The 25,323-nt window shown below is 45.4% G+C and overlaps 1 protein-coding gene across 7 annotated transcripts in view; it reads left to right on the top strand.

Moving 5' to 3' along the window:
• The window catches only part of NOD1 (nucleotide binding oligomerization domain containing 1), a 77,336-nt gene that overhangs the window by 20,072 nt on the left and 31,941 nt on the right, over positions 1 to 25,323 (top strand). For 6 of the 7 annotated variants that reach the window (XM_027075204.2, XM_053218262.1, XM_027075203.2 and 3 more), the window contains 4 exons: positions 15,435 to 15,531; positions 17,645 to 17,956; positions 18,864 to 19,038; positions 22,664 to 24,488. In XM_027075204.2, the coding sequence (XP_026931005.1) occupies positions 17,756 to 17,956; positions 18,864 to 19,038; positions 22,664 to 24,488 (2,201 nt within the window). In that variant the 5' untranslated portion in view covers positions 15,435 to 15,531; positions 17,645 to 17,755. Of the gene's footprint in view, positions 1 to 4,527; positions 4,783 to 15,434; positions 15,532 to 17,644; positions 17,957 to 18,863; positions 19,039 to 22,663; positions 24,489 to 25,323 lie in introns of those variants that run through there. The other variant, XM_027075201.2, reaches the window with a different exon arrangement.

The following is a 25,323-nucleotide window of genomic DNA, read 5'->3' on the forward strand; positions in this document are numbered from 1 at the left end:
GTTTCGCTGGGGTCTATGTTCAGGTTGGCAGAGTCCATTCTGATTGATGTTTTATAATCTGGGGAATATCTCCGAGGCAGGCCGGGAATGGTGGCTTTCTTGAGCTCCTCTTAAATCTGAACTCAATAAATAAACACCAGTTATCTATTATCTGATATCAATGATCGATTTCTGTTGTTCAGGGCTGTGGGATTGAGAATGTTTTGGAAACCCATAGTGCGTGTGGCAGCTTGTGGCTTTGCTGAGATGGTACTTGCTGGTTTGACATTCACGTTAGGATGTGCTTTTAACAGAGAGGGGAAAGAATCTCAAATGGTTTCACTGGTAACGGTACCTTTTGGGTGGGGAGCGGATATCGGGTGGGAAAATGTGAGCTTCCTGTGGCAATCCTCCATCAAAATGCAAACATCACTCAGGGGCAAGATGTTCCACAGAAGGCAAATGAGCCGATATTGTTTTAAACCGTTGAGAGGCTTGTGTTACATGAAAGGAAGGGGAAAATACAAAAGGAGATGAAATATTTGGTAATCACGGAGCATTTCTTCAATAAGGTATTGCTTGAGGTCCGAAGATTGAAAAATATCTACTTGCAAGTCAGTTTTGTTGATTCTTTTGCTGTATAATTTTTTTCGTGAGGATTGATATTTTCGCTTTTGATTCCTTATTTCAAACCGAAGTTAGTGGCAATACCATGAGTGGACAGCCTCCTACAAAATTGAAGACAAAATAAAATTGTTCCTGCCCACAAACCTGTCAGCTTGACTGTGATATTTCACCAAACCAGAAAGAGCATTTCTTTTATTTACAGGTGCCCAGAAAGAGTCGTAGCATCTCCTCTGAGTTTGCTCAGTTTCCATGACCTGTCACTTCATTTGGTGGGGACGCAGGGCTCGAACCCATGAACCGCGAGATCATCACCCAGGTGCCCCAGCAATGTGTGTTTTTCAAGTGATGATAGGTCTGGAAGACCTTTCGGTGCCAGTACGTATGTCTTCGTCACTGACGATGGTTCGTACGTGACAGTCCTGACATGGTGACGGTGGACTGGGCTGAGGTGCAGCGGTTCTGGCACCGGGCAGGTAGCTGGGTGAAACGACAGGATGTGGGACCACAACAAGCAGATGCGTCCGCTGCGGTAGAAATCAAGGATATGCAGGACTTGCTCGTGTGCCTTTTTTTTGCTTCATACGTTAGTATCTTCTTTTACAGATGACTAAGTCAGAGCGAGACGGAGAATGGTGTTTTATTTTAACCTAACCCTGAACTCCATAACTACAGTCAGTTTTATGGTATCTGAAAAAAAAAAATTGTAGTGGCTTCTCTTTACTACGCGTGGTCCTTTGATGTCCCGGGATTCTGTCCTCCAGAAACTGCCGTCTTGTGAAGGAAGGGTGGGAGCCGTGGTGTGCATCCAGCCCTGCCTAGCTGTCTGGACTTTGACAACCCACTTCTCCACTCTGGGCCTCAGTTTCGCAACGTGCTGAATGCTGTTCTTGTCCAAAAGCGTGGTCTCCCTCAGGCTGGGCTGGGTTACAGATAATTCCAAAATCTCAGCAGCTCAAACAACAGGTTTGTGTCTTGCTCATACCGTGCCTGTCCCAATGTGGCAGGAGGCAGTCCCTGTTGTCATTATTGGTGGGTCATGATTCAAAGCAAGTGACTTCAAGGGGGTAGGGAACTGTAACCCTCCCTGGTACCTAGGAAGAGGGTCCAAACTACTTATTTATGTATTTTAAATATTTTATTTTTAAGTAATGCTCTGTACCCAATGTGAGGCTCGAACTCCCAACCCCGAGATCAGAAGTTGCACGCTCTACTGACTGAGCCAGCTGAGCGCCCCAAGAATCCAAACTATTTAATGAGCCACCTACTTCTATCACTGTGTCTATTTTTCAAGGAGCACCAGCCTGTTTGGGAACTCACATTTAGAGAAATGTACAGGGGCACTTGGGCGGCTCAGTCGGTTAAGCAGCCCTTGATTTTTTTTTTTCAATATATGAAGTTTATTGTCAAATTGGTTTCCATACAACACCCAGTGCTCATCCCAAAAGGTGCCCTCCTCAATACCCATCACCCACCCTCCCCTCCCTCCCACCCCCAAAGGAGCCCTTGATTTCTACTCAGGTCATGATCTCATGGTTGTGAGTTCAAGCCCCGCATCAGGCTTTGCGCTCACAGTGTGGAGCCTGCTTCAGATCTTCTGTCTCCTCCTTTCTGCCCCTCTCACACGTGTGCGCGCGCGCTCTCTCTCTCTCTCTCTCTTTCTCTCAAAAATAAACCTCAGAGAAATGAACTGAACTGGGGGTGGGGGGGAGGGCAGTGAGGGATGTAGGTGGCGCTGGGGTCAGCATAGGTACAGGCGCTCATAGCCCTGGCCAGATTCCATAGCAGCTGGATGCCAGCAAAGCTGGCTTTGGTTTTGCTTCTGTTAGTATGTGTTCCCAGCCTCCGAAAGCGACAGCAGCAGAAATGCCTGTAGAATGGCTTGACTACACAATGTAGCAGTTTGCATCTGCTACATTGTTGAAGAATGTTGGAAGGAATAGGCTTCGGATCTGTTCATCTTGCCTGGTATTGCAACACCAATTCATGGAAAGCTGTGTCATTTATCTTGAAATACAAGTATTCCAGGCCCAGGATGAATTCCCAGCAGCTGAGTGTCAAAGAGTGAAATCATGGGATCAGTGTAGATTATGGGGAAAGATTTTCTTGAGGCTTCTGTTGTTGATTGAGGCCCTGTCTGTGGGGGTAGAAGCCAAATTTGGTAGCTGACATGCACAGTTATGCCGTGGGCAGGGTGACCTCTGCCCCCGGGCTCTGCTCAGTGATTCTGCTCAGGGCAAAGCTGCTGCATGTAACTCACGATCTCACTCGGAGATAACACTGAGGTCCTCTCTGTGCATGGAGGTTTATTATAAAGATACACGGGATTTAAGGAGTATGACCCCTGGGTGGCTGTGGAGACTGTGTCTCTCCGCAGTGGGCAGCCCTGACCCAGTCCTCATGTGCTGGGGGTTTCCTGGGACTCAGTGTGTCTCACATTCATGCTCCTAAGAGACAGGGGCTCTGAGCACGTCTCCCGGCCACCTGCCACTGCAGAGGGCTCCAGTGGGGCCCAAGGAAGGCCCGCGGGCCGCTGCACATCTCACTGGCGCTCTTGGTTCATTTTCCACTCGGTGTGCTCCCCACACTCGAAATCTTGTGTTCTGTCCGTCTGCCCTGCCAGGTTATAAACTCGGTGACTCTGGGAAGATAGTTAACCTCTGTGTGCCTCAGCTTTCTCATTTGTGAATCGCCCATAACAATGGCCTCTGCCACCTAGGGTTGTCCGAAGAATTGAGGGAGATAATAGAGAAGATTAAATTAGGTGATAATCACTTGAGGATATTTACTTGATGCCCAGTCTAGACACTTTGAATAATGACTCAGTCCTTGTAGCAACACTTTGAGGCAGGGGCTGTCACTGTGAGGAAACTGAGGCTCAGAGAAGCTGCGGCTAGCTTGCTAACGAGTAAGGGAACAGGGTTTGAATTCAGTCCCTTGGCCTGGCTGGCTCTAGAGACCACATCTAGCCCTTTGTTACTGTATCTCTCGCAGGTACTGGAAAGCCTTGGCTGGATGCTGGGCCCCTAGTAAAGTGCTTACTCAGTGTTAGTGATGGTCCTTCTGTGCCCTGCTGGAGCCACCACGCAGTGCAGCCCGTGACACCCGACCTCTGCAGAAGGACACGGGAGGCCGACATCCTGGAGTCTTTCCGGTGCCCCTCCTCCGCCCTGTTCCCTGGCGGCAGGTCTGCAGGTCCTGTTGACGATACTGTGTTGTCTTGTGATTGGCCACGGATGGAGGCTTCTGGATTTGCTGTGGGGGTTCAGGCAGGCAGGGCCAGGCCAGCGGAGGTGTCACCAGCCGGCATCACGTTTGATCCTTTGTTTGGCACTTGGAACTTCTCAGTTACGGGCTTTAAAAGATCAAAGAGTGGCAGGTGGCTCTTATTTTTCTTTATAAAATAAAAACCGAGGAAGTAAAGCATCTGTCAGAAACTGGCTTCTGCAGCTCAAGAGAGGGCCTTGGTGGTTACACAGAAACACAAGATAATGGTAAAGGGACAGCATATATATATATATATATATATATATATATATATATATATATGCACATATATATACATATATATATATACACACACACATATATACATATATATGTGTATATATATACATATATATGCTGTCCCTTTATATATACATTTATATGCTGTCCCTATGTCTGTGTACATATATATGTGTATATATACATATATATATAAGTATATACATATATGTATATATGTATATATATACATATATATGTGTGTATATATATACATATATATATACATATATATATGTATATATATATATAGTGTGATGCCAAAATGTAGAAGGTTAGTCTAGAATGTTAACAGTGGTGTAGGTGATTTGGGTTTTTTTGTCTTATTAATTAATTAATTAATTAATTAATTTATTTATTGCATTTCCCAAAGTTTCCACAGTTTCCTACTAGGGGGAAAGTTATTCAAAAGTAAAAAGAAACCTCTATAGAGATGAGCATCTTTATAAAATGTTTTTTATCTTAGTTACAAAGAGTGCGCATTTACTTTCAGGGTCCCTTGGGATAGTAGAAAAGGAAGAAAGCCGCAGGACTGGGCAAAATCCCTCTTTAGAAAGTGAAACTGAATGTAGGGGAAGGGCCTCCCCGTGATTCCGAGATGAAAGGGGAACAGAAGTCGCTCAGTCTCTGCATGTGAGTCCCAGTTGTTCTTTCCCCAGGTGGGACTTTCTTTCTTTCTTTCTTTCTTTCTTTCTTTCTTTCTTTCTTTCTTTCTTTCTTTCTTTCTTTCTTTCTTTCTTTCAATTTTTAAAAAATGTTCATTTATTTTTAGAGAGAGAGAGAAACACTGTGAGCAGGGGAGGGGCAGAGAGAGAGGGAGACACAGAATCCAAAGCAGGCTCCAAGCTCCGAGCTGTCAGCTCCGAGCCCCACGTGGAGCTCGAACTCACAGATGGGGAGAAGACCGGGAGATCATGACCTTAGCCGAAGTGGGATGCTTAATGGACTGAGCCACACAGGCACCCCCAAGTGGGGCTCCTTTCTAAGTGATACTTTGTCCAATGTGTTCCTGTGACCTCATCACATGCCTTCTGACAGCAGGTCGGTCGCAGGGCTCTTCTAAGCACCCCGGGCTTTGCTTGCCGTTGGCAGACTTTTGGCTAGCAGAGACCTCACTCCGTTCTAGGGTTGTAACTTTACCTCAGGCAGAAGTCTTTGCTTTGTTTCCTCCGTTCTTCTATTAGTTTGTTTTCTTTGCATTTGGTGAGCGGCTAGATTTCTGTTTGTGCTGTTTCTCTTGTCCGTGAGCCCCCTTGGGTCCAGTTGCCTTTGTGCAAGATGAGTGTAAATGACCAAATGAAATGGACGGAGGTCTCCACTCTCCAGGAGGCCAGCTCACTCTCACTGTGCTCCTCAGCTGGGAAGGCGCCCTGCTGACCCTCTTGCAGTAAGACTGACTTACAGGAGCACTCTCTGGAAAGTGTAGCTTTTTGCCACTCCAGACCCACTTCCGCTCCAGCTTCTCCTGGCAGCTGGCCAGCGAAGGAGGGTGTGGGGGCAGCTAGAGAACACAGCGACCTGCATTGACCATGTGCTTGTCCTCATCTGCCTGTTGTTCTAAATGAATTCCTGACCTTAAAGGGAAAGCTCTCAGTTTTGCACCATGGAGTATGATGGTCACTGTGGGGTTTTCATATATGACCTTCATTGTTAGGTTGACGTATGTTCCCCCTAAACCCACTTTGTAGATAGAATTTTTGTTTTTCTTTTCTAATATGTGCATGTAAGTCTATACATTTCTATGAGTTCTTTAATTGTATCCCACACGTGTTATATTTTTGGTATGTTGTATTTTCATTATCATGCAGTTCAAAATATTTTCTAATTTCTATTCTCTGACCAGTTGATTTGGGGATTTTCTAGGTGTCTTTTTATTTTTGATTTCTAGCTTGATTCCACTATGGTCAGAGAATATATTCTGAATGACTTCAGTCCTTTAAAATGTGCTAAGCGGCACCTGGGTGGCTCAGGCGGTTAAGCATCTGGCTCTTAACTTCGTCTCAGATCATGATCTCACAGTTTCTGAGTTCGAGCTCTGCATTGGAGCAGTGCAGAGCCTATTTGGAATTCTCTCTGTCTCTAAAAAATAAAAAATAAACTTTAAAAAATATGTTAAGGGGCACCTGGGTGGCTCAGTCGGCTAGGCGTCCAACTTCAGCTCAGGTCGTGATCTCCCAGTTTGTGAGTTCGAGCCCCGCGTCGGGCTCTGGGCTGACAGCTCGGAGCCTGGAGCCTGCCTCAAATTCTGTGTCTCCCTCTCTCTCTGCTCCTCCCCTGCTCATGCTCGGTCTCTCTCTCCTTCAAAAATAAATAAAAACATTTAAAAAAAATATGTTAAGAACTTGCTTTATGAATGTCAGTTTAATGTGAGGCATTCTGTTGCTGTTGGGTACATGTTTTGTAGATGTCAGTTAGAAGACTTGTTATTCAGATTCTCCACGTTCTTACTGGCTGTTAATTTTTGTGGTGTTTTCTTTCAGTTACTCTGAAGCATGTATTAAAGTCCTCCATTGTGGGGCGCCTAGGTGGCTCAGTCAGTTAAGTGTCTGACTTCGGCTTAGGTCATGATCTCACCATTCATGAGTTCAAGTCCCGCGTCAGGCTCTGTGCTGACAGCTCAGAGCCTGGAGCCTGCTTTGGATTCTGTCTCTAATCTCTACCTCTCTCTGGCTTGTGTGCTCTCTCTCTCTCTCTCTCGCTCTCTCTCGCTCAATAATAAATAAATAAACTTAAAAAAAAACTCCATTGTGATTGTGGATTTGTCTATTTCTCCTTTCAGGATTGCCGATTCTTGCCTTATTATTATATTATTATTTTAAGTGTTTATTTTTGACAGAGAAAGAGTGCAACAGGGGGAAGGGTAGCGAGCTGGGGGTGGACAGAAGATCTGAAGCAGGCTCTGCACTGACAGCGGAGAGCCTGATGTGGGGCTCTAACTCACAAACCATGAGATCATGACCTGAGCCGAAGTCAGAGGATCTATCTGCTGACTGAGCCACCCAGGTGCCCCAATTTTTGCTTTATTATTTTGAAAATGTTACTAGGTGCATACAAATTAAAATGTTTGTATTGTCCTTTAAAATTGATCATTTTGTCTTATGAAATGTTTTTCTACCTCTAGTAACATTTCTTCCCTTATTTAATTTTAATGTAGCTATGCCAGCTCTTTCTTGGTGAGGATATACCTAATTTTCCTTTTCCTTCTGGGGGAAATTAATTACTTTGGCTATCTGGGGTCTTTTCTGGTTCCATATAAATTTTAGGATTGTTTGTTCTAGCTCTGTGAGGAATGCTGGTGTTGATAGGGATTGCATTGAATATGTAGATTGGTTTGGGTAATATTGACATTTTAACAATATTTGTTCTTCCAGTCCATGAGTGTGGAATGTTTTTCCATTTCTTTGTGTCTTCTTCAATTTCTTTCATAAGCTTTCTATAGTTTTCAGCATATATAACTTTTGCCTCTTTGGTTAAGTTTATTTGAAGGTATTATATGGTTTTGGGTGCAGTTGTAAGTGGGATCGGCTCCTTGATTTCTCTTTCTGCTGCTTCATTATTGGCATATAGAAATGCCACAAATTTCTGTACGTTGATTTTATATTCTGATACTTTGTTGAATCCACGTATCAGTTCTAGCAATTTTTTGGCAGAGTCTTTTGGGTTTACCACCTAGCATATCATGTCATTTGCAAAGAGTGGAAGTTTGACTTCTTCCTTGCCAATTTGAATGCCTTTTATTTCTTTTGTTGTCTGATTGCTGAGGCAAGGACTTCCCACACTATGTTGAACAACAGTGGCGAGAGTGGACATCCCTGTTGTGTTCCTGACCTTAGGGGGAAGGCACTCGGTTTTTCCCCATTGAGGATGATATTAGCTGTGGGTCTTTGGTATATGGCCTTTATGATGTTGTGGTGTGTTATATCTATCCCTACCTTGTTGAGGGTTTTTATCAAGAAAGGATGCTGTATTTTGTCAAATGCTTTTTCTGCATCTATTGAGAAGATTATGTGGTCCTTATCCTTTCTTTCATTAATGTGATGTATCAAGTTGATTGATTTGTGGATATTGAACCAGCACTGCAGCCTAGGAATAAATCCCACTTGATCATGGTAAATAATTCTTTTAATGTATTATTGGATTTGGTTTGCTAGTATCTTGTTGAGAATTTTTGCCTTCATGTTCATCAAGGAAATTGGTCTATAGTTCTCCTTTTTAGTGGGGTCTTTGTCTGGTTTTGGGATCAAGGTAATGCTAGCCTTGTAGAATGAGTTTGAAAGTTTTCCTTCTATTTCTATTTTTTGGAACACCTTCAAAAGAGTAGGTGTCAACACTTCTTTAAATGTTTGGTAGAATTCCCTTGGAAAGCCTTCCAGCCCTGGACTCTTGTTTGTTGGGAGATTTTTGATTACTGATTCAATTTCTTTCCTGGGCATGGGTCTGTTCACATTTTCAATTTCTTCTTGTTTCAGTTTTGGTAGTTTATGTGTTTCTAGGAATTTGTCCATTTCTTCTAAATTGCTCAATTTGTTGGCATATAATCGCTCATAATATTCTCTTATTATTGTTTGTATTTCTTTGTTGTTGGTTGTGAACTCTCCTCTTTCATTCATGGTTTTATTTATTTGGGTCCTTTTTCTTTTTGATAAATCTGGCTAGGGGGTTATTAATTTTGTTAATTCTTTCAAAGAATCAGCTCCTGGTTTTCTTGATCTCTTCTACTATTTCTTTGATTTTGATATCATTGGTTTTTGCTTTAATCTTTATTATTTCCCTTCTTCTGCTGGTTTTGGGCTTTATTTGCCGTTCTTTTTCCAGCTCCTTTAGGTGTGAGATTAGGTTGTGTATTTGAGACATTTATTCCTTCTTAAGGAAGGCCTGGATTGCTATATACTTTCCTCTTATGACTGTCTTTGCTGCGTCCCAGAGGTTTTGGACTGTTGTGTTTTCATTTTCATTGGCTTCCATGTACCTTTTAATTTCCTCTTTAATTTCTTGGTTAACCCATTCATTCTTTAGTAGGATGTTCTTTAATCTCCAAGTATTCGTGGTCTTTCCAAATTTTTTCTTGTGGTTGATTTCAAGTCTCATAGCACTGTGGTCTTAAAATCTGCATGGTATGATATCAGTTTTTTTGTACTTGTTGAAGGCTGATTTGTGACCCGGTCAGTGTGTGATCTATTCTGGAGAATGTTCCATGTGTACTTGAGAATAATCTGTATTCTGCTGCTTTAGGATGAAATGTTCTGAATATATCTATTAAGCCCATCTTGTCCAGTGTGTCATTCAAAGCCATTGTTTCCTTGTTGATTTTTCTGCTTAGATGTAAATGGGGGTGTAAAGTCCCTAACTATTATGGTATTATTATGAATGAGTTTCTTTATGTTTGTGATTAATTGACTTATATATTTGGGTTGTTTCAAGCTGGGGGCATACATATTTATAATTGTTAGACCTTCTTGGTGGATAGACCCCTTAATTATGATATAATTTCCTTCTTCATCTTTTGTTACAGCCTTTGTTTTAAAATCTAGTTTGTCTGATATAAGTATGGCTACTCCAGCTGCCTTTTGGTGTCCATTAGCATGATAGATGGTTCTCCATTACCTTACTTTCAATCTGCAGGTGTGTTTAGGTCTAAAATGAGTCTCTTGTAGGCAGCATATATATGGGTCTTGTTTTCTTATCCATTCTGATATCCTGTGTCTTTTGATTGGAGTATTTATTCCATTTACATTTACAGTGAGTACTGAAAGATATGAATTTAGTGCCATTGTGTTGCTTGTAGAATTGGTGTTTCTGTTCATGTTCTCTGGTCCTTTCTTTGTTGCTTTTGGTCTTTTTTGTTTTGTTTAGTTTCTTCTCCACTCAAAAAGTTCCCTTAAAATTTCTTGCAGGGCTGGTTTAATGGTCACAAACTCCTTTAGTTTTTGTTTGTCTGGGAAAGTCTTTATCTCTCCTTCTATTTTGAATGACAGCCTTGCCGGATAAAGAATTCTTGGCTGAATATTTTTCTGAGTCAGCACGTTGAATATATCTTGCCACTCCCTTCTGTCCTGCCAAGTTTCTGTGGACAGATCTGCTGCGAACCTGATCTGTCATCCCTTGTAGGTTAAGGACTTTTTTCCCCTTTCTGCTTTCATAATTCTTTCCTTCTCTGTGTATTTTGTGAATTTGACTATGATATGCCTTGGTGATGGTTGGTTTTTGTTGAATCTAATGGGAGTTCTCTGTGCTTCTTGGATTTTGATATCCGTGTCCTTCCCCAGATTAGGAAAGTTTTCCACTATACTTTGCTTGCATAAACCTTTTGCCCCTTTTCCTCTCTCTTCATCTTCTGGGATTCCTCTGATTCAAATGTTATTAATTTTTGATAAGTCACTGAGTTCTCTAGGTTTTATATCATGCTTTTGCCTTCGTTTCCCTCTTTTTTTCTCCTTCATTATTTTCCGTTATTTTATCCTCTATATCACTGATTCACCGCTCTACTTCATCCATCCTTACCATCGTGGCATTCATTCAATATTGCATCTCAGTTACAACATTTTTTATTTTGGCCTGACTAGATTTTAGTTCTTTTATCTCTGCTGAAAGGGATTCTCTGGTGTCTTCTATGCTTTTTTCAACCCCAGCTAGTGTTCTTATAATCATGGTTTTAAGTTCTAGTTCAGACATCTTACTTACATCTGTGTTGATTAAATCCCTGGCTGTCATTTATTCCTATTCTTTCTTTTGGGGTGAATTCTTCCATCTTGTCATTTTGGAGGAAGAAAAAAATTAAATAAAAAATAAAAATGTAAAAATTAAAAACAAAACAAAATAAAAAAAAAGGAAGCTTGATCCTAGGTGTGTTTCAGTCTGCTTGTTGAAAGAAGCTTGATAGAATAGAGGAAAAAAAAGTCTATGGCAAATCACAACACCTACCCAGCGCCAATTTGCCACACTCTAAAGTCTTTGTCCCAATACCAGCAGACGTGGCTTCTCTCTGGGGTCCACTGAGAACTTTGCCTGTGAGGAGGCCATATGGCCTCTACCACATGTACTCCAAGCAGGGGAACAGGTTCTCCCCACAAGACACAGGGAACCCTCAGACTGTGCTGCCCACTCCTGGGGTTTTGCCCTACTCTTATCACTGGAGCGCCACCAGTTAATGAGCTCTGAACCTTCAGACTCTGCCCTCCACTGTTTATAGAATCCTGGTAGAACTGAAACCCTCTCCTTTCTACCCATCAATGGTTTTGGGGGACAGATTTCTTGTCAAGCACCCTGTGAGTGTTTGCACTCTTTCTGTCCAGCTCCTTTCCAGGGGAAGTGCTCTTCTTGTGCAATCTCCACGTGCCACATTTTCCCTCTCTCTCTCTGTCCTGTCTCTGCCAAAATGGCTCCCTACCCTCCACAGAGCTTCAGAACTCACTCTCTCTCTCTCTCTCTCAAAAAATAAATAAACATTTAAAAAAAACTTATCAAAAAAAGATAAAGGACATTTCTGTCTCCCCAGAAATTTCTCGTGTTTCTCTATGCAGGCAGTTTCTCCTGTCTTCCCACCCCCCACCCCAGGGAACCACTGCTCTGATTTCTAGGTCGGATTTTTGGAATCGTATGAATGGAATCATTCAGATTCTTTTGAGTCTGGTTTCTCTTAGCATAATATCTGTGATATTCGTGTTGTATCATTCATATTTATTATCAAATAGCGCTGTACTGTATGATTATACCCCAATTTGTTGATCACTTCACCTGCAGTTGACCTCTGTGGGAGTCATAAGCTACTGTATTACAGCTAGAAGCAGAAGAAAACTGTTTAAAAAAAAAAACCACAAAATTGTCAGAGCCTCTGAATCTTTTCAGAAGGCAGACTTCTAGAATAGGAAATATTTGCAGAAGACAGGTCTCTAGAATGGGAAATCACTAAAACGAACTTTTCACAGGCTCTTGATATGTTCTGTCAAATGGGTTCCCAGATGGTCTCCACCAGGGTACATTCCTACCCATGGTGTGTGAACGTCTCATTATACTATCTATAGCATTTGAAAACACATTTTTTTCATATTTATTTATTTTTGAGAGGGAGAGAGAGAGAGAGTGTGAGCGGGGAAGGGCCGAGAGAAGGAGACAGAATCCGAAGCAGACTCCAGGCTCTGAGCTGTCGGCACAGAGCCTGACGCGGGGCTCAAACTCACAAACTGGGACATCACGACCTGAGCTAAAGTTAGATGCTTCACCGACTGAGCCACCCAGGCGCCCCTCACAAAAATGCTTTGATAAAAAATAGTTCTTAGTTTTAATCTTTGGAAGCATAAAAAGCTATAAATTTGTATGTGATAGTTGAAAAGAATTGTACACTGACTATAAACCAGTAGGTCTATAAACCAGTACTTACTTCCTTTCTGAGCTGGCAGAACTATCAGTGACCTCACTTTTTTAACTACCTGCCTCACTGACTTTCTGCGAAACTAAGCTGAAAAGCCAATTCAGTCATTCCTGGCATTGGTATTTCAAATGGAACAGGGAGGGGCGCCCGGGTGGCTCAGTCGGTTGAGCGTCCGACTTGGGCTCAGGTCATGATCTCACGGTCCGTGAGTTCGAGCCCCGCGTCGGGCTCTGTGCTGGCAGCTCAGAGCCTGGAGCCTGCTTCGGATTCTGTGTCTCCCTCTCTCTCTGCCCCTCCCCGACTCATGCTCTGTCTCTCTCTGTCTCAGAAATAAATAAACATTAAAAAAAATTTTTTGAAAAAATAAAAAAATAAAAAAAAATAAAATGGAACAGGGACAGGGAGGAGCTCTGATGTCTTCCTATGCCAGCATCCAGTGCTTCCTCTACAGCTGTGCCAACACAGCAGCCCCTGGCCACATGTAGTTGGCGAACACTTGATGTGTGGCTGGTCCAAACCGAGAAGTGGTCTAAGTATAAAATGCACACTGGGTTTCAGAGTCTTAGTATGGAAAAAAAAAATGAAAGATATTTCCTTAATTCTATATTGATTACATATTGCAATAATATATTTAATACATTGGGTTAAATAAAACATTAAAATTGATTCCTTTTGACATTCATTAATGTGGCTACTAGGAAATCTTAGATTGCACATGTGGCTTGCATTTCATTTCTAGTCAACCATCTGCTGTATAGTCTTACAGAATGTCTCTCTCCTGTCTCTACCTCTTTTTTCCTTTGAATGCCTGCCTTTCACCAATACTTGCTTTGTTTTCTTCAGAGAAGCTTCCCTGAGCCATTTATTTATTCATTCATTCATTCATTCATTCATTCATTTATTTTGAGGCTCTGCAGACTTTATATTTAGCTTAGAAGATCAAATTCCAAGATGGGACCTGGGCACAGATTTCCAATAAGGAGCCTAAGGTGGTGGATGGACCCTGGCATTCTGTTACCTGGGAACTAAACCTCTCTGAGGGCAGATCAGAAAGCCAGGAAGAAGAGGAGTGGGTGGGGGTGCCATCTAAACCCCTCAGCTCCCAAGAGGCTCCCTCCCCACCAATAGGCTCTACCCCCGCTTGCCTTTGTCACAAGAGATGGCTTTAGGTGGTAGACTGGCCCTTCCCTGACCTTTTCTGCTTCGTTCCTCTGCTTCATCTTCCTCTTTTATTCTGCCATGGGTCTGTCTAGTTTTTCCAGCCACCTCCATTGGCTTCATGTTTTCTATGGTTGTTTCTTGGACATGCCTCACCAGGATCTCCACCTTCTGTCTTCTTGGCTCTGCACCACTGCCCGGGAGAGCCCCACCCATCAGAGCAGGCCCAGCTCACCAAACCTGACCCTGGCCAACCTTGGTCTTCTGTTTGCCTGGAAGTGACAACTAGACTGGCCTCATTAGCCAGACCCACCTTTAACCAGGCGAAGATAGTAATGGATCCCCTGTTGGGGCCAGGAGATCCCTGACTCTGCTTGGTATTCCAGATGCCTGTGAACTGAATTTCTCTATCGCGTCCTATGGTATATATTCCGTCTACCCTTGGATTCTGTATACCTGGGCAGGTTCAGCTTTCTTTACTGTAAGTTCCTGCTGAATTGAGCTCATTCTGCAAATCTGATTAAATCTCAAACCAGGGCTTTGGAAATTATAGTACAATAGCCCCCTTGCCAGCTGGCTGGCACATAATTTGTTGCTTTGCCTAGGTGGCTCTAAATCAGGAGACTGAAGTTTCTGCCTTTGATGGTAAGCAGTAGAAATGTCTGTGGGGCTATTATGGGGCAGGCTGAGGGGAGAGATCATTGGTTTTGTGGGAATCGCAGGCTCAGAAGAGGCTAGAGCCATGAGTAAAACTGGACCCTCATTGCAGATGGATGCAGATTAGGTTTGAACAGATGAGAGGTAACACCCATCTCAAGCCGCCTTCGGCAGGAGTGGTGGCCGGCAAAATACAGCATCGTGAAGTGGGCAGTTCCCTTTCCAGTTCTCTCAGATTTAGGGTTATCACCAAAGGGGGAAAAAAAAGGCTCAGTTTGTCCTACTGTGTCTTTAATGGCCTCAAATGTGTCTAAGAACACACAGGCCTCAGGCCTCAGACTTCGGATCTCCCCAGGCAGCACCGTTGAGCTGGAATCCAACAGCATGGTTTTATTTCCGACGGATTTATTTTTGTGTAACTTTCTATTTATCGAAAGTGTTAGTTTTCACTTACAATGGCAGTATAAAATTTCCTTTAAAATGAATCTGTTATGGAAACTAATTTGACAATAAATTTCATATAATAAAAATAAAATAAAATAAAATAAAATGAATCTGAATGTTGGGGCTCCTGGGTGGCTTAGTGTTCTCAGCTCAGGTCTCGATCTCAGGGTCATGAGTACAAGCCCTGCGTTGGGCTCTGTGCGGGGTGGAAAGCCTACTTAAAAAAAAAAAAAAAAAAATTAATCTGGGTTTCGAAATAGTTTATTTATGGGGATTAAGGAGTGCACTTGCTGTGATAAGCGCTGGGTGACAGGTGACGTATGGAAGTGCTGAATCAATCTATTCTACCCCTGAAACTACTGTTACACTGTGTAGTAACTATACTAGAAGTGAAACAAAAAATAGAATAAAACAGTCAATTTAAAGCACAAAGTGAAGCAAATAAAGTACAGGTAGGACTCAATTATGGCCAAAAAAAAAAAGGTGAGTGTGTTGTCTGAATGACATGTAGAAAACATTGCCCTGAGGAAGACCCTCCAGGTGGTACCCAGCATCCTTGAGTTCTGGGTTCGAAACTATCTAGTCGTCAATTTCATTTGTTTGTTCGCCATTCATTGCAATAGTATTTTCAAGGAAAACTTTTTTTTTTATTTTGCAGGTTCCAGAAAGAAGTTGGAAATCGAAGATTTAAGGAGAGAATGTTGTTCTAAAATATTCTGACTTACTTCAAAGACTAAGGCCAGAAACTTAAAAAGGTATCGTTAACCCCTAATTTAAATTTAATATTATCACCTGGTGTCCCTTCAGGGAACCAGTTTTCCAAAGCTGTGGATCCTAAAATGGGGCATACAGTTGACCTCAGCGGAAAAGGCTGCCTTAACATCTGAGAGCTGAGCGTGTTACTAGCACAACAGTAACTAACCAATCATTTCCATCCCTGAAAGGTTTTGTTTTGGGTTTTTTTGGTAAAGATGTCTTGGCCTCCTGCTGCTTAGAATGTTCAACTGTAGTCTGTCTTGCTCAGTCACTCAGGTTATAAAAGGAAAGTTATTGCGTGGGGTCCCATTGGGAAATCTCTGGAAGGCTTGCAATGTTGAGCAAATTGATAAGTAAAATAAGGAAAACTGGAAGTGTGTCAAAGACCAGGAGCCTCATGTGTGACTTGGGGGAAAAAGCTGAGAACCGCTGGACTTGAATGTTAACGGACGTGGGCTCGTAAAACATGAGTGATGCTGTGTTTACAGGTCTGTCATTTGTGGCTGTGGCGGGGGGGAGGGCGGGCACGGCACAACAAAAAGTTTAAAAACTGTCTGAAATCTGTGAGTTTTCCTACCTAGATGAGGGACTGAGTGGCCAGGTCGGGGCCTTTCTGCTTCTAAGATGATGACCCATTTTATATACACAAGGATGAGTGGAGCAGTGGCCACAGGATCTTAGGGAACAAGAAAGATAATCAGCGCAATTTGGGATAGCTCAAATTATGTTTTAAAGTTAGGTTTTTAAATTTTTTTTGAAGGTTTATTTATCTCATCTAGCTCAGGTGAACCCAAGTTAGTTTATTTTTTTTATTTTTTTTAATTTTATTTATTTATTTTATTTTATTTATTTATTTATTTATTTTATTTTATTTATTTAAAAAAAATTTTTTTAATGTTTTATTTATTTTTGAGACAGAGAGAGACAGCATGAACGGGGGGGGGTCAGAGAGAGAGGGAGACACAGAATCTGAAGCAGGCTCCAGGCTCTGAGCTGTCAGCACAGAGCCCGACGCGGGGCTCGAACCCACGGACCGTGTGATCATGACCTGAGCCGAAGTCAGATGCTTAACCGACTGAGCCACCCAGGCGCCCCAGTTTTGTTTGTTTTTTTTTTAATTTTTAATGTTTGTTTATCTTTCTTTTGAGAGATAGCATGTGCAGGGTAGGGGCAGAGAGAGAGGGAAACAAAATCCCAAGCAGGCTCCACACTGTCAGCACAGAGCCCGACACGGGGCTCAAACCCACAAACCGTGAGATCATGACCTGAGCCAAAGTCGGACGCTCAACTGACTGAGCCACCCAGGTGCCCCCCAAGTTAGTTTTTAATACCCACATAAAATGGCTTGGGTCCCTATTTCTACCCAGACAGAAGGTTCAGCAGGTGCACAAGGGTTTCAAGGGTTTCCAGGGAGATGGCCTTTCCTGGTCAGCTGCCACTTGAAGTCCATGTCACCTTCCTTCTTGCCCTCCCCCTGCCCCATTTCATTCCACACATGGCCATTGCTTGCCTGAGGTGCTTGTATATGGCAGACTTTGCTGGAGGTATGAGGATAGCTAGAGCAGGGGTGCAGGAGGGCTACGGCACAACCCAGAATGGGCAGGAATGACCGAGACGTCACTGTGCCCAGGTTCTTGGAGGCTTCGCTACCACAGGAGACTTCATGCTGCCTGTCTCCCTCCTCAGTCCATTTTGCGCTCAGACCCTGCCCCCCACAACAACCCCTCCCACCCCATGGCTCCTTTGCTCCCAATTCTGGGTGCTCCCCTCTTGGGGTATGTGGAAACCTCCAGTCCCGGTTAACCTTTTTATGGAAAATAATATATCTTTCCATCCCTATTCCAGGCTAGGATTGAAGCACACTTTTGTTTTATTCAAAAGGAAATAAACAAGTTTTGCTGTATATTTGCTATATATTTCTGGTCACCCTCTCTAGGCATGTAACCCACAAGCAGAAGCCATTCAATTAAGATTTTTTTCTTTAATACATCTCAGATCACCATCTTAAGCAGGACTCCTCCTGCTTGAAGTAGAGAAATTCCAGGACCAAAGGGCAGGGAGGGATCTTTCCCATGGCTTTGGTTTCACTGGTGACTTCGTTGGTCTCTTCAGGGGCATCACGGAGAGAGAGGCGGGCGCCCTGGATCCTGATTGCCCTTCTGCCAGGAAGATACGTGTAGCCAAAGATGAATTTGGGCAAAGTAGCTGCTTGCTCCTTTAGCCATGGAAAAGCAGGGCCACGGTGAGATGGGAATCATTCCATCAGAGTCTCACTCCCATGTTAAGTTGTTGAAAATCAACCGGGAACTTCTGGTCACTCACATCCGCAACACCCAGTGTCTGGTGGACAACTTGCTGAAGAATGACTACTTCTCCTCTGAAGATGCGGAGATCGTGTGTGCCTGCCCCACACAGCCTGACAAGGTGCGGGTGACAGGGGCTGGTGACCAGAAGGGGCTTCTCCTGCTGATCCGAGTGAGGACCTCTGGGAGTTTAGTACATTGGCGGAATTTCCCACTGGGGTCGTTGATAAAACAGAAATGCTGGGGTTATCAGCTGATTACACAATTGCACATTTTGCTTTTTGTGTGTGCATTGAGAGCAGACTCCTCTTACGTCTCTGCTCTCCTCGCCCTGTGTACTGCTTCCCAAACTGGTTGATTTCAATCCACTTTCGAGTAGGAGGAGAGAAAAAGAAAATGACCACCTCATCCCTTACCAGTGATGTTCATTCAGTGCCTTTAGACTCCAGAGAGCTGCTCACTGCTGGGTAAGGCTCTGAGAATGGCCTTGCCTCTGATTTGGGAACAACTGTGTCCCAGGCTGGGTCCACAGTAAAGACTTTTCCATACGCCACTGGAGGAGGTCTTAACAGCCCTTAGTTTCATTTTAGCTTTGTGTCATCTCCTGAAAAAGAGAATTGCAAGACTGAACACTCTTTGGGTCAAGGAGTGACAGAACTTGTTTGTCACATGATCCTGCCAGGCTCTGAGGAGACAGAGGGTTTCTGGGGGAAGCACAGTAACTGACTTACGTGATTTTTTCGTGCATTTTGAATAATACAAAAAGCCTTTTTAAGGGTGTAACTTCCATGGGGGTCTGTTAGCCCCTTGCTCTGTGGCCCAGCACCCACCTCATTATGCCCAAGAGGTAACTTTCTCCCTGCAACACTCACTCCTGGCTGGCAATAGTGTTAGGTGAAGAGGGACAAGGAGACACAGGAAGAATCCTGGGGGTGGGCACACCTCTTGGGCCAGTCTGACCTTTTTACTTTTGGGTTCATGGAAGCCTCCTGGTTTCTTAGAGCTGTGTGGTCTAATTTCTTACTAAGGTTCGCAAAATTCTGGACCTGGTACAGAGCAAGGGCGAGGAAGTGTCCGAGTTCTTCCTCTACGTGCTCCAGCAACTTGCAGATGCTTACGTGGATCTCAGGCCTTGGCTATTGGAGACTGGCTTCTCCCCCTCCGAGCTCATTCGGAGCAGAGTTGTTGTCAACACTGACCCAGGTACGAGTCCTCCCCAGGGGGACTGCAGACACTAAGCAAGCAAGGCCCTGGGGTTTGGAAATGCTGCGGTGTGTGGGCCCAGCAGCGCATGAAAGCGTGGTCCACCACGGTCAGCCCTGGCCTCTACATCAGGCAGTAGGCCCAGTGTTGTGTTCCCTATTGTCCAAGGGCAGCCTGGGGACTGTGACTGAACCGAGCACACATAGCTGGTCTGATCTGTATAGAGGCCTGTGCAATTGTGGGAACGGCCTCTCTCGTGACCTCTTGGTTACTTACTGTTCTGACATATATAGACAGTTTAATGGTTGTACAAATTCAAGAATGAATTTTTTTCCTCTTTAAAATCTTTCCAAAGATCTCCTCTTTAGTTAGTTAGGTTTATTCCTGGGTATCTTATTGTTTGGGGGTACAATTAATGGCAAATGGGATTGATTCCTTGATTTTTTTTTTCCTGCTGCTTCGCTATTGGTGTATAGAAACGCAACAGATTTCTGCATGTTGGTTTTTTTTTTATTATTATTTAAAAAAAAATTTTTTTTTTAACGTTTATTTATTTTTGAGACAGGGAGAGACAGAGCATGAACGGGGGAGGGTCAGAGAGAGGGAGACACAGAATCTGAAACAGGCTCCAGGCTCTGAGCTGTCAGCACAGAGCCCGACACGGGGCTCGAACTCACGGACCGCGAGATCATGACCTGAGCCGAAGTCAGCTGCTCAACCGACTGAGCCAGCCAGGCGCCCCCATGTTGGTTTTTATATTCTGTGACTTTGCTGAATTCATTTATTCTAGCAATTTTTTTGGTGAGTCTTTCATGTTTGCTACATAGAGTTTCATGTTGCCTGCAAATAGTGAAAGTCTGACTTCTTCCTTGCCAATTTGGATGCCTTTTATTTCTTTTTGTTGTCTGATTGCTGAGGCTAAAACTTTCAGTACTATGTTAAATAGTAAGGGTGAGAGTGGACATCCTTGTCTCAATCCTAACTGTAAGGGAAAGGCTCTCAGTTTTTCCCCATTGAGGATGATATTAGCAACGGGTCTTTCATACATGACCTTTACGTTTGGGGTACAATTAATGGCAACATTTAATGTTGAGGTATGTTCCATCCGTCCCTACTTTGTTGAGGGTTTTTATCAAGAATGGATGCTGTATTTTGTCAAATACTTCTTCTGCATCTACTGAGAGGATCGTATGGTTCTTATCCTTTCTTTTATTAATGTGGTGTATCACCTTGATTGATTTGTGAATATTGAACCAGCCCTGCAGCCCAGGAATAAATCCCACTTGATCATGGTGAATAATTCTTTTTTTTTTTTTCTTAAAGTTTATTTGAGAGAGAGAGAGAGAGAGCACACAAGCAGGGGACGGGCAGAGAGAGATGAAGAAGGAGAGAGAGAATCCCAAGCAGGCTCCACACTGTCAGCGCAGAACCTGATGCGGGGCTCAAACTCATAAACTGTGAGATCATGACCTGAGCTGAAATCAAGAGTCAGACCCTTAACCGACTGAGCCACCCAGGTGCCCCAGTGAATAATTCTTTTAATGTAGTGTCAAATTCAATTTGCTAGTATCTTGTCGAGAATTTTTGCATCCATGTTCATCAGGGATATGGGCCTATACTTCTCCTTTTTACTGGGGTCTTTGTCTAATTTTGGAATCAAGGCAATTCTGGCTTTGGAGAATGAGTTTGGAAGTTTTCCTTCTATTTCTATTTTTTTTGGAACAGTTCGAGTAGAATAGGTATTAACTCGTCTTCACATGGTCTGTAGGAAGACATCTGGCCCAGGATTCTTATTCATTGGGGGATTTATTCTAGGCAAATTATTCTTCTATCACCTCTAGTTGCCAATCCTTATTTCCAAAGCACAGTGGTACTGCATTAGCTAATCCATTAGTCCAACAGGTATTAATGATGTACCCACTATAGGCAAAGGCATTGTGTTGGTGCCACGGGTTCCGTGTGGAGCAGATCAGACATGGTTCTTGTTTTCAGGGAGCTCGGAGGCCAGTGAAGGAGCCCCGATGCTAATCACAAAAATGTGTATTTGCGCATGGTGATAAGGACAAGAGCAGTTCAAGCTGCAGTGAGCCCACATAATCGGGGCCATGATCTGGTCTGGGAACCAGGGAGTCTTCTCTCCATGCCTGTGCTCTCTCTAGTTTGAGACACTTGTTGAAAATATCCTCACACCAGGGTCCCAGACTCTGATGTTTAAAGAACCTAGTTTGACCTTGAACACACACAAAAAAGGACAAAGTCCCAGACAATCAGGTGTGTGTTTAGGGGAAAACAGGCCAACCAGCAATGTCAGGGCCAAGCTCTGGCAGATACCTGTGGCCATTGTTACCACTTAATGCTCCTTCCTGCTTCATTCTGTTTCCTTCCACAGGAGAAAAGAAAAATGTTCCTGCCTGTGAGGAATAATTCTTTCAAAAGATGTCTCCACTGGTTCCTTTAACCAGCTACTTTGGTATTGCTTTTAAAGTATGAGTCACTCTGCAAAGCCAGACATGAAAGACGATATATTGCGTGATTCTGTTTATATGAAATGTCCAGAAAAGGCAAACTAATAGAGACAGAAAGAAGACTGGTAGTTGCCTGGGGCCAGGGGCAGAGATTGGCTAGAAGTGGGCTTATGATGGAGATGTTTTAGAACTGGATTGTGGCGGTGTTTGCATAACTTTGCAAATTGAGTAAAAAATCGTTGAGTAGTATACAATGCCTATTGTAAAATATGTGAGTTTATAGTATGTAAGTTATGCCTTACGAAAGCTATAAAAAATATAATTCACAAATTTTAAGCAGGCAGCCAAGTTGGTCTAAGTTGATGGGAAAAAGTTATAGATGAATTTGGAAATGGGCATGTATGTCTCATTTTTGTACCTGAATTATAATTAAAATCCCAAAGTATTTTTAAAGTTTATTTATTTTGAGAGAAAGAGCTCTCCTGCATGAGTGGGGGAGGGGCAGAGAAAGAATCCCAAGCAGGCTCTGTGCCGCCAGCCAGCGTGGGGCCCGGTGCGGGGCTTGAACTCACGAACCGGGAGATCTTGACCTGAGCCCAACTGGGAAGCTTAACCCACTAACCACCTAGCCCCCCACCCACCAAAGTATCTGCAAGGCATTTATCGAACAGCCTCTTGTCTGGGGAAGGACCACCTCCCTCTCTGTGTAAGGCCCATCTCTAGCTCAGGTTTGCTTAAGTCCACGCCCATGAGAGCATGTTACTGCCAGCTCCCCTGTGGGCAGGCGCTAAGTCAGTGACCCTCAGGTTGAATAAGGCTAGTTTTCATCTCAGTTTACTCCGTTTTGGCAATTTGGCACAGCTCATTTATAATCGGGATTAATGTCAAATGTATTTTCTCACCAAAAGTGTTGGCATGTAGTTTTGTAAGACTACCGGTTGTTTTCAGAGCAGAGTGATAAGCAAAAGAATGGTCAAGGCAATCTCTGCCTCAACAATAGGAGTTTCAGGGGATGCCTGGCTGGCCCAGTCAAGGGGGACATATGGCTCTTGATCTCGGGGTTATGAGTTCGAGACTCATGTTGGGTGTAGAGATTACTTAAAGAGTTTCAATGGAACTGGCAGTCTTACCCCCCCCCCCACCCCCCACCCCCCCTCCAGTGAGCAGGTACACCCAGAAGCTGCGACAGCAACTGGGCCTCGACTCCAAGTTCATCCTGTGCTACGCCCAGAAGGAGGAGCTGTTGCTGGAGGAGATGTACACGGACACCATCGTGGAGCTGGTGGGCTTCAGGAACGAGAGCCTGGGCCTGCTGGGCAGCCTGGCCTGCCTGCTGGACCACTCCACCGGCGTCCTCAGCGAGCAGGGCGAGACCATCTTCATCTTCGGGGACGCCGGCGTGGGCAAGTCCATGCTGCTTCAGCGGCTGCAGGGCCTGTGGGCCGCGGGGCTGCTGGACGCGGAGTTCAAGTTCTTCTTCCACTTCCGCTGCCGCGTGTTCAGCTGCTTCAAGGAGGACGACGCGCTGTGCCTGCAGGACCTGCTCTTTAAGCATTACTGCTACCCGGAGCAGGACCCAGATGAGGTGTTCGCCTTCCTGCTGCGCTTCCCCCACACGGCCCTCTTCACCTTCGATGGCCTGGACGAGCTGCACTCGGACTTCGACCTGAGCAGCGTGCCTGACACCTCCTCCCCCTGGGAGCCCGCCCACCCCCTGGCGCTGCTGGCCAACCTGCTCAGCGGGAAGCTGCTCAAGGGCGCCGCCAAGCTGCTCACGGCCCGCACGGGCATCGAGATCCCGCGCCAGCTCCTCCGCAAGAAGGTGTTTCTGCGGGGCTTCTCGCCCAGCCACCTGCGGGCCTACACCCAGAGGGTGTTCCCCGAGCCCGCCGTGCGGGACCGCCTGCTGGCCCACCTGGAGGCCAACCCCAACCTCTGCAGCCTGTGCGCTGTGCCCCTCTTCTGCTGGATCGTCTTCCGCTGTTTCCAGCACTTCCACAGTGTTGCGGACATCTCCACGCAGCTGCCTGACTGCACGGTGACCCTGACCGACGTCTTCCTGCTGATCACCGAGGTCCACCTGAACAGGACGCAGCCCACCAGCCTGGTCCAGCGGAACACGCGCAGCCGGACGGAGACCTTCCGCGCCGGCGGCGCCGCCTTGCGCTCGCTGGGGCGGGTGGCCCACCAGGGCATGGAGAAGAACCTCTTTGTCTTTGGCCAGGAGGATGTGCGGGCCGCCGAGGTGCAGGACGGAGAGCTGCAGCTGGGCTTCCTGCGGGCCGTGCCAGAGCAGGGCCTCGGGGGTGACCAGCAGGCCTATGAGTTTTTCCACGTCACCCTCCAGGCCTTCTTTACCGCCTTCTTTCTCGTGGCGGACCACAAGGTAGGCACGCAGCAGCTGCTCAGGTTCTTCCGGGAGTGTGGGCTTCCTGGCGAGGCAGCCGTGGAGTCCTGCTACCCCTCCTTTCTCCCTGTGCGGTGTCTGAGGGGCCCCGGCCTGGCCGGGGAGGACCTCTTCAAGAACAAGGATCACTTCCAGTTCACCAACCTCTTCCTGTGCGGGCTGTTGTCCAAGGCCAAGCAGAAACTCCTGCGGCACCTGGTGCCCGCGGCGGTCCTGCGGAGAAAGCGCAAGGCCCTGTGGGCGCACCTGTTTGCCAGCCTGCGGGCCCACCTGAAGAGCCTGCCCCGGCTCCAGTACGAGGGCTACAACCAGGTGCAGGCCATGCCCACCTTCATCTGGATGCTGCGCTGCATCTACGAGACGCAGAGCGAGAAGGTGGGGCGGCTGGCGGCCAAGGGCATCTGTGCGAACTACCTCAAGCTGACCTACTGCAATGCCTGCTCGGCCGACTGCAGCGCCCTCTCGTTCGTCCTGCACCACCTCCGCAAGCGGCTCGCCCTGGACCTGGACAACAACAACCTCAACGACTACGGCGTGCGGGAGCTGCAGCCCTGCTTCAGCCGCCTCACGGTCATCAGGTGAGGCCGCCAGGCACAGGGAGCAGCCGGGGGAGGGGGGGTGGGCCGGGGCGGGCCGAGCTCGGGGAAACACCAGGAGGAGCCTCCTGGGGTAGGAGCTCCTGAATTACCCTGGCACTCGTGACCCCTGGTGTTGGGGGCACCCGAGCCTATTCTATCTCACAGTGGCAGACAGCTGGGAGAGAAGCCTCCGCAGCGGGCAGAGCTGGGTCGGCCCCGGCTGGGCATCGAGTGAGTTGCTTAACCTCTCTGAGCCCTCATCTGGAAGGAGGAGACGCTGGTATCCTAGCAATTACAGTAATAACAACCGGCGTTTATTGAGAAAGGGTGAAGTGCATTGCAAGCTTTATCTGATTTAATCCTCTTAGCAACCCTCTAAGGTGGTAGGGACTCTTACCTTCATTTTGGCAAATGAGGGTGTGGAGGCACAGAGATGTTCTCAAGGTCACGCAGCAGGGCCATGGTAGAGGCAGAATCCTAAAGAATGAATCTTTTGAGATTCATGGGAGGCCCAAAGATAGCCAGTGAGGGGTTTCTGGCACGTGGGTGCTTTTGGGATTGCATAAAAAGCAGACTGTGTGCTCACTGGCCTCTGTTGCTTTCCACGATCAAAGCCAGCTGCCCCGAGCTGCCAGGGATCTTAGTACAGAATGCTCACTTTCGAGTGGTTTCCTGTTTGATGGTTTAGAGGAAGGAGGCCAGTCTGCTTTCTCCCGTTAGCATTTCCTGTATAAAAGACAGCCTGTAAATCTCTCTGACGGTATCAGTTCTCCATAACTTGGCTCGTGCATTTCTGATGGGGAGAGGGGATTTGGAACTGGTTCTGGGTACCTGT

The sequence above is a fragment of the Acinonyx jubatus genome, chromosome A2, assembly GCF_027475565.1.
Source record: "Acinonyx jubatus isolate Ajub_Pintada_27869175 chromosome A2, VMU_Ajub_asm_v1.0, whole genome shotgun sequence".
In the NCBI taxonomy this organism is placed as follows: Eukaryota; Metazoa; Chordata; class Mammalia; order Carnivora; family Felidae; genus Acinonyx; species Acinonyx jubatus.